This window comes from Cydia fagiglandana, chromosome Z (assembly GCF_963556715.1).
Source record: "Cydia fagiglandana chromosome Z, ilCydFagi1.1, whole genome shotgun sequence".
Taxonomy (NCBI): Eukaryota; Metazoa; Arthropoda; class Insecta; order Lepidoptera; family Tortricidae; genus Cydia; species Cydia fagiglandana.
Window position 1 is genome coordinate 34,922,652 of NC_085959.1, and position 8,728 is coordinate 34,931,379.

Consider the following 8,728-nt stretch of genomic DNA (forward strand, 5'->3'; position numbering starts at 1 on the left):
TTTTATAGTTCGGTTTTTGATTGTATACAATAATAAATTATTTTACACCATGCATGAAATAAAGCACTAGAGAATATTAATAGGGAACAATAGACAGCAGTTATATTTAGACACAATTAAGGGCTAGGGGCCGATTGCATAACAAACTACAACTAATATTACAAGCGGAACTCCTTTTCTAATTTCACTTATTAAATAAGGAGTTCCGTTTATAATATTAGTTGTAGTTTGTTATGCAATGGGGCCTTGGTAATTTGTTTGTGACGTCATATGCTAGTGTTTCATATAAATTCCATAGTAGCAAAATTGAATTGATAGTTCGAAAAAAGAAACTGATTTGACTAGTAGTGAAATACCCTGTTGTATTATAATGTGTTTAGTTACCTGACTTTTATTATCAGTCACCGCTCCCACTGAATCGATGGTAACTACCAAATTCGGTTTGTTACCAAACAAGTTGCTCAACGAAGCCTGAAGTACTTGCTTGTTGGTGCTGGAACATAAATATATTTTAGTATAATTAACGTCCATACGAAGTAGGTAACATCATTGCGTTGAAAGTAAGCTTGATTAGAGCAGAACTGACTAGGCCACTTATTAAACCATTTACTGCCATATTCTTAAAAAGTTAGAGCATAGATAGTTGTTTGAGTCAATATAGCCTTCACATCCGACCTCATCTGATCGAGACCCTCAGTTATCGTATGAGCAGTGATCGGGGATTTGGATGCCACTAAAGGTAAATGTTTCTTTTTTCTTATGAAACGTTTTTAGTAGGTAATTCTTCTTCTTCAACCTAGCGTTTTCCCGGCCTAGCGCCAGCGGTTGTCCGCTTTAGTAGGTAAGTGTATTTCAAAACTATTAAGCTAGCGTTTTTGTGAAAAATTCAATCCATGTTGCGGGCTTACTCCCGTATCCATAGAAAAAATTCTACTAGATCCCGCGGCGTTGCAACCAAATTCCCGATCACTGTTCATGGGGAAACAAGGAAAAATGAAAATGAATTTCGTTCCAACAAGGTTTGTGATATGGCAGGTACTCACTTAATCTCCTGAACAGACTTGTTGAACATCATCACAACAAGGCCGTCCTTGTCTTCGTGGGTGCCGAGCCGGGAGTACCCGACCGCCTTGAAGCGGCACAGGGGATTCTGCTCGTTCAGCTCTAGGCGTGGCGCATTACGACTGTAGTAGGCATGACCTGAAAATAATCATTTGAGAATAATAATTTACTATAAGTCCTGTAAGTTGCAAGTACGTTAGGTACAGTCAACTGTAAAAATATTGGTGTAGCCAACTTATTCAAAGATATGTCCCATAGTTCTTAATTTGCTGACATAAGAGCTATGGGACATATTTTTGAGATGATTTGTGCTCCCACATTTTTACAGTTGACTGTACCTACCTTATAACATTTGTTACACATTAATGCATTACTTTACGAGAAAGCCAGTAAAAACGGATTGTAAACTAGGAAATTATTTAAACATATTCTATGTAGAACAAAACTGTATGCGGTAAAAAAATAGTGAAAGAAAATACTTATGTGAAGAAAGAAAGCTAATAATCTAGAATTTAATTACGTGATAGCATAGAATTCTGGTATTATGGTTTAATGAGTTGATGGCGGCATTACACTATTTCTGCTGTGATAGTATTTAAAGCAAATAAACATCAATAAAGAACTCACAGCTTTGTACAATCGTCATCAGATATATAGGAGTAGCTTAGGCTTTCGCAATATCTGAACACGCACTATAACGCACTGACAATAGAGCCGCTCGGATATATCTGATCGAGACTGTACCACAGATTTTTTCTGTTGTGGTCAGACTAATGAGAAACTTACCAGTGCCCCACTGTGCCTGCAAAAGGTTCCATTTGGCGAGCACTTGGTCCCTCTCGTCCCCAAACACTGAACAATTGAACACCGCAGCCACAAGCGCCTCATGGGCCGACCCTGGACCCTGCTGCTGCTGAGGCTGCTACAACACACAATATACAGGGTGCTGCAAGATTAGAAAGGAAGAGCATGAAGAGAAAGTACTCTAGGAGGAGCAGTGCAGACTCTGTATGGAGGCAGAGGAGACGCCCTTGAACATTCTCACAGAGTGCCCTTGCCTAATGCGTACTCGTGACTTAATCCTGGGCGGACACATATTGCGCCCGGAGGAGTTAAAGTCTCTCGAGATCAAAGAGCTGTTTGAAGTTGCAGGTTTGGATCAGGAGTTGTAGTAGGTGGCTATCACAATAGATCAGGGATGGTTGCAGTGACATATAGGCTTTCGAGCCTTATATAGCCTCTAACACAAAGAAGAAGAAGTACTCTAGATAAACCAATTTTTGAACAGGCAGATACATCTTCAAGCAATAATCCAAAGTCCCCCACAAGAAGCCCAGAAGTCTACCTGAAGCGTAACTTTTTCCATTTTTGCTTTACTTTAGATAATCAATATTCTACTTTACTATAACTAAGGTGTCAGTACATCATTTTCTTATCATAATCCTCTTTTAGGGTTCGTACCCAAAGGGTAAAAACGGGACCCTATTACCAAGGTCCATCTGTCTGTCTGTCTGCCTGTCTGTCCTTCTGTCTGTCACCAGGCAATATTCACTGACGATGTATTTCTGTTGCTGCTACATATAACAACAAATGTACTGGTTTACTGGAGACAAAAAAAGGAAGCATGGCCAGCCAACAAGAAGATGGGATGATGAGATTAAGAGCGCAGCAGGAGGTTGCTGGACTACAAAAGCAAAGGATAGGGATAAATGGAAAGAGCTAGAGGAGGCCTTTGCCTACAAAAGGCATACAGATATAAATTAGATTAGATATATGTTAACAACAAAATGAAATGTACTACAAAATACTTATCTGAAATAAAGGCTGTTTCAATTCAATTCAATTCAATATAACAACAAATACAAAAAATTACGGAACCCTCAGTGAGCGAGTCTGATTTGCACTTGTCTGTTTTTTTGCTCTTTAAGCTTTGAATCGTAGTTAACAATTAAGAATTTTACCTGATTTTGCTGACCAAATGCTGAGGTCAGTCCTGTGCCAAATCCACCAAAACCACTAGTTGCAGGCTTTTGTCCAAAAGTTGTCCCAAATGTTGATCCAGTGCTTAGTGTTGATGTTCCACCAAAGGTGTTTGTAGTCAAAGTATTTGTGCCGAATGCTGGGGCTGTGCTTCCGAAAGCTGGAGCTCCTGTCCCGAAGGTTGCAGCCGTACTGCCAAAGCTAGGAGCAGTACTACCAAACGCTGGTCCTGTACTGCCAAATGTTGGTGCAGTGCTGCCAAATGTAGGTGCAGTGCTGCCAAACGTTGGTGCAGTGCTGCCAAACGTTGGTGCAGTGCTGCCAAATGTTGGTGCTGTACTGCCAAAAGTTGAAGCACCACCACCAAAGGCCAAACTTCCTGTGCCACCAATCGATGTTGCAGTTGTATTCCCAAAAGAACTAAATCCTGAAAACAGAGTTATGTTTTCTTTTCATTGAGAATATATTGACATTGCTCACATAGTTGTATAGTACACAAGTACAGTTGTGAATTCTTTTTAGTGACCGCCTGATGTCAGCCACCATATACACCGTGTTTTTATTGAATTCCGTTAACTTCGGGGTATGGTTAAGAACGTTTAAGTGAACTAATTGGCATAGTTAATTTTCAAAAAAAAAATTTTTTTTTGCTTTTTTTAAAGAAAAAATTAAGTTTAAAAAGTAATTAAATGTAGCATATAGCGTTGTTGTAACACGGGCATTACATTTAACTCAACCAAACAATTGAAATCTGTGACATATCAATGTCATTTCGAACATCGATCGACCAAGATTGTACTTAAGTTTAGTAGTAAATGTATGAACTCATTCTTAACACTAACCAATATGTAAACCAGCCCTAAGGCAAGTGTACACGCTTGTAGAGGCCTTATAGGAAAAAAATAAATTATTGATTATCTCCGAAATGGAGTTAATTAGAACATCGGTGTCTTTGAGAAAGTTACTTAATTTAAGCTCAGGAATGCACCCTTGAAATTAACGGAAATAAAAAAAAACACGGTGTATAACCTATGAGAAATGAGTGGTCAAAATTAGGTACGATTTAGGGGCATGCTATGCTTGCGTATATTTTTTCATAACACTTACCTGTTGTGGGTTTTGTGGTAGTAGTGCCAAAGGTGGAGCCGCCAAACATTGAGCCCCCAGTGGAGGCAGCTGATGCCGCTAAAGTTCCAAACGGCGTACCTATGATTCGTAGAATTTTAATGAGCTTCACCTTACAAATTTATTCACAACACTACTACAAAACTAAGCTAATTTATGGTATGAATGAATTTATTGTATGTTAACATGTTATTATTCCTACTTTAGATGAAAACGTATATTTCTGACCTTCCATCATTCCACTCATGCTCTTTTTTATAGATTATAGTTTCAAGTTTCTTTTTTAGAATTTACATGCAGCGCCTAAAAGATTAACAAGAAAAATTAACAAATAAGCGGCATAATAAATGTTACGAGTTTTCAGATTGGTATTAAGAATAGGAAGTGTTTAGTGCATGTGAATCCATGTATCTTAATGTTTGACCAATTATTTTATCACTTCTGGTTTCAATATATGTAGCTTTAGGGCGTTGTTTATGAATAATAGTATTATACTCACGTTTGGCGGCGGTGCCGAATACCACGGGTGGAGGAACGTTAGGAGAAAAGTTAAACGACATAGTAAACCGGATAATTACTTTGTGTTAGTATTGAAACAGGCCCACACCAAACCAATATTACTTACTCATTGTCCAGCTATATTTCTGCTTATTAACGTTATTATGTCCAATTCAATTCATCGGCAAAGGCAAAACTCAACCAACGGCGTGATGGTATGGTTGGTTTTCAACTTTTCAAGTCTCTTCTCTCGTCTTTCTCGCTTGTCACAAGTGTCAAAGTCAAATGTCAAGTCAAGTGATGGTCAAGTGTGATTTCAAACTAATGGTATGTACACATCTCATACACATCTGCGTAGGACATTAGGCAGAAAAGCTTTAATTAGGTGGCAACATTGTTCGTAAGCACTTGCTTATTGGTCAATCACTTGTCAAGCGCGTCAGTGTTGCCAGTATAGACAAAATTAAAAAACTTAGTTCAGATTGTTCAGAACATATTATAATACCAGCAACCCGCCTCGGCTTTGCACGGGTTGATGATGATGCTCTCCTGACCGATTTCGGCCACAGCGACTGCGTGCTCTGGAGTAGGCAATTTTTAACTAACAAATTATACACCTAAACCTTTCTCAAGAATCACTCTATTGATAGGTGAAAACCGCATGAAAATCCGTTCAGTATTTTTCGAGTTAATCTTTAACAAACATATTATAAACACACAAACAGACAGACACGGTGGAGGACTTTGTTTTATAGGTTGTATTGATAATTTCTGCAAATATGTAAATTATGTACATAGGAAAATGGGTGGAATACTCCACCTGTCCAATGTGTATTTGCATTTCACATTTTGCTTAGTGAGAGAGTGATACAATGCACATTTTGACCTAGAAATTAAACAGGTGGAATGTGGAATGTGTCGTCTGTCTCTACATAATCTTTTGTATCATAGTTGACAGTGACACAGCTGATCGAAACAGATGATGATGTCATGCTCTTCACGCAGCATGTAACTAAGGTCTGCCTGTGGTCGTATATGATAAATACCTATCATGTTGAATGGTACAAATTGGACGAATTCTTTGTTAATTAATATGTTATAATCCAATTTCATCTATCAAAACAATAAAACCACACCTTAATAATCACATAAGTTTACATCTTTCATTATTTTTCATGAGTACAAAAGAACCACAATATTAATCATAACTAGATACTCTATTATATTATTATTATGAAATATTACAAACATAGCTAATTTCACGAAAGGGCTTTTCTTGCCGGACTAAATCAACAATCAACATTGAGAATCATTTTCGTGGTGGTAACACATCACAGAATATTCTAGATTGAGAAAGAAAAATAAATGCTTGCTTATATTCTTATACTCGTATCACTCAAGTTATGACAGAACCACATCCAACAGCAAATAAGAGTTAAAAATAAAATGTATGCAGTTAACAAATCGGAGTATAGTCTTCGCCTCCCAGGGAATCCGTTATTTCTTTCCTCCAGGAGGCTGTAGTGGCTGGCCACGTTCTTTTCCACGAAGTTTTATTTCAATTGCTCTTTCAATCTTCCCAAGTACCAAGTTATTCGGAATGCCGCGACCGGCTTCGTAGTCATTTACTATTTGCGGCTTTTCACAGATCTTTGTCGCCAAATCTTTCTGACTCATGCCCTTTGCTTGCCGTCCTTGCATGATAAGTTTTCCAAGATCCAGTGGTATCTTCTCGTGTTTTAATTCTTCAGTTTCTCTGTCAAGTTTCGCCGTGTTTTTTGTGGTTCCATGCTGTTTATTAGTACCTGCTCCATATTTTTGTTGAGTGTCAACTGGTAAACCTTGACGGCGTGCGGCATTTACTGCTTGTTCAGTTTTTAATGCTGATGCTTTCGGCGGTTTTTTGCGAAGAATAGTGACCGTATCCCAATCCGACATGTTTACGTGCTTATAATGAATAAGAAAGTGAGCTAAATTGAAACTTTGTCTTTACTAAGATTTAGCTTTCTGCTTTGTTCTCGTCGTGTGGCTGCAAAAACAACCCAGTACAGATTAAAAAACACACAATGCACCATAGACTAGACTACAAATGTATTAGATGTCAAATCTTTATGGCCGGTTTAGATTTGCGGCTCGTGGCTCGTCTCGTGGCGCGGCTCGCGGCTGGGCTCGTGGCTTGCGCGAGAATGTAAGCCGCTTGTTAGACGGAGCGGAATTTTATTCCAGTGCATCCCTGATGAAAAACGTGTACCTTCCCACGTCCTTTACTCTTCATATTTATATGACCAGAATTCTTAACTTATTCTTTTATTTGATATTGAGTGTATTCTTATATTCTTTGGTGTATTCTTATGGAGCAAAGAATACAAGATTGATATGGAGTCATGTGGAAAGGGTGTATGATGGATATTATTTTGCCTTGCAACATTGAATTTATAATCAATGTCATGTCATTCATGTTATCAAATAATATTAAAATTAAAAACCGCGTTTATAGTATTTTATTACGTACACTATACCTTTCGTGCTAGTTTGAGTATTTGCAACTTTTTCTGTAACATATTTGTTGATACTACTTACATACTTTTGCTATAAAAAAAATGGAAGCAATGATCTGTGAAGAATCACCCGATTCTGAAGAGGAAATTCTCGTTTTCGCAGAATTCGAGGATACTGTAAACATGGAAAACTATAGATCAATACATGTGCTTGGTATTAGTGGGAAAAATCCTATAATACAATTAGATGACACCATATTCACAGGTCTGTACAAGGTTCTGTTCGGAAAGAAAAGAGTCGTGGAATGTATTGGGCCCCATGCATTCCACGGCTCTTTTCTTTCCGCACAGACTGTAGGTAACATTTATACAATACTATCTTACTTTGATAAGATCTATAATAATATATATTATATTGTATTTATGTTTGTTCAATACCAAATAAACCATATAGGTAATTCAATAATTACAGGACAATTAGAAAGCCCACTTGGAACATACATGTTCTTTGCAAGAGATATAGCTCCGCCTAGTGTTGATCCTCTTTTCGACAAAGTGCCAAAGGAAAATATGAAGTATATTTGTAAAGCAGACAAATACCTCAGAATGAAGCATACTTACATTACTCCTAGGGAAGGTGCAGGTTAGATTACATTATTTATCTAGCAGCACACAAGAATGCCAATTTTCATGTTCACGCCTAATACAAAAGGGTGTAGAATGTTTTAACATGTGTCTCTGTCTATGGAGGCATAACTCCAAAACAGTTAAACCAATTTGTGTATAGATTTTCATAATAGAATATTGTGTTGATCCTGGAGATTTTTCATTATATTTGGTAGAAATAAAGGCAAATTAAGATATTCTACTATCACTGGATAGTTGTCATTTTATTTTATTTTTATTTGTAATTGCTGAAATAAGGAATAACTACCTAAAAATAGGTATATTATTTGAGTAAATTTGGCTAAGTGTGAGTAAAATGTTGTTCAATGAAAAACAATTGTTGAAATGATACTAGAATATTGGACCACTGAATCTTTATTTATTTATTATTTCATCCTGAAGAATAAAATTAAGGTTACTTGTTTTAAATGTGGAAATTAACTATTTTGCAGAAACAGATGTTCGAAGTGAACCTCCAGAAGATGAAGATAATTTGGTGCCATTAAATTTCAAGACAGTACAAGATGCAATAGATACCTTTAAAATAGAGTGGAAACCTAAAATACAAGAAGCTGATATTAAAATTACCCCAAACCAACCACCATGTGAAGATCAAGATATGTCAGATTTAGATTTTAAGAGCTGATATAAGTTAGTATTGTTTGCTATACATTAACATGAATAAATTCAATATTTATTCACCACGGTTTATTCATTCATAGTAAATTAATAGTTTATCATTTATGAGTTTAGTTAGAAAATCATGGGATTTATATTGCAACGAATGCAATTCTTTGTTGTAACCCCTTGGGAAGTGAATAGTTCAGGTATGTAAATGAGATACTTCTGCCAATGCAGCAAACATAAAATAGATATCTCATTAGTCTTGATGCTGTGGT

At 36.9% G+C, this 8,728-nt stretch overlaps 3 protein-coding genes and 1 long non-coding RNA gene across 4 annotated transcripts in view; 2 read left to right on the forward strand and 2 right to left on the reverse strand.

The window, feature by feature from the left end:
• LOC134678556 (probable nucleoporin Nup54) overlaps positions 1-4,914 on the reverse strand; it is a 294,899-nt gene extending 289,985 nt beyond the window's left edge. The window contains exons 1-6 of the mRNA XM_063537171.1: positions 4,793-4,914; positions 4,150-4,248; positions 3,024-3,469; positions 1,849-1,984; positions 1,044-1,200; positions 385-493 (exon numbers count right to left, since the gene is read on the reverse strand). Of these exons, the coding sequence (XP_063393241.1) occupies positions 385-493; positions 1,044-1,200; positions 1,849-1,984; positions 3,024-3,469; positions 4,150-4,248; positions 4,793-4,796 (951 nt within the window). The 5' untranslated portion in view covers positions 4,797-4,914. The remainder of the gene's footprint in view (positions 1-384; positions 494-1,043; positions 1,201-1,848; positions 1,985-3,023; positions 3,470-4,149; positions 4,249-4,792) is intronic.
• LOC134678581 (uncharacterized) overlaps positions 3,592-8,728 on the forward strand; it is a 38,220-nt gene continuing 33,083 nt past the window's right edge. The window contains exon 1 of the long non-coding RNA XR_010100206.1: positions 3,592-3,850. This is a non-coding gene — a long non-coding RNA (uncharacterized LOC134678581). The remainder of the gene's footprint in view (positions 3,851-8,728) is intronic.
• Positions 5,803-6,724, reverse strand: LOC134678194 (endothelial differentiation-related factor 1 homolog). Its single transcript, XM_063536655.1, has one exon. The coding sequence runs from the start codon at positions 6,601-6,603 to the stop codon at positions 6,163-6,165; it is 441 nt and encodes a 146-aa protein (XP_063392725.1). The 5' UTR covers positions 6,604-6,724; the 3' UTR covers positions 5,803-6,162.
• Positions 7,139-8,530, forward strand: LOC134679407 (uncharacterized). Its single transcript, XM_063538302.1, has 3 exons — positions 7,139-7,428; positions 7,636-7,806; positions 8,282-8,530. Exons 1-3 carry the CDS (start codon positions 7,266-7,268, stop codon positions 8,473-8,475), a joined length of 528 nt encoding a protein of 175 aa, XP_063394372.1. The 5' UTR covers positions 7,139-7,265; the 3' UTR covers positions 8,476-8,530.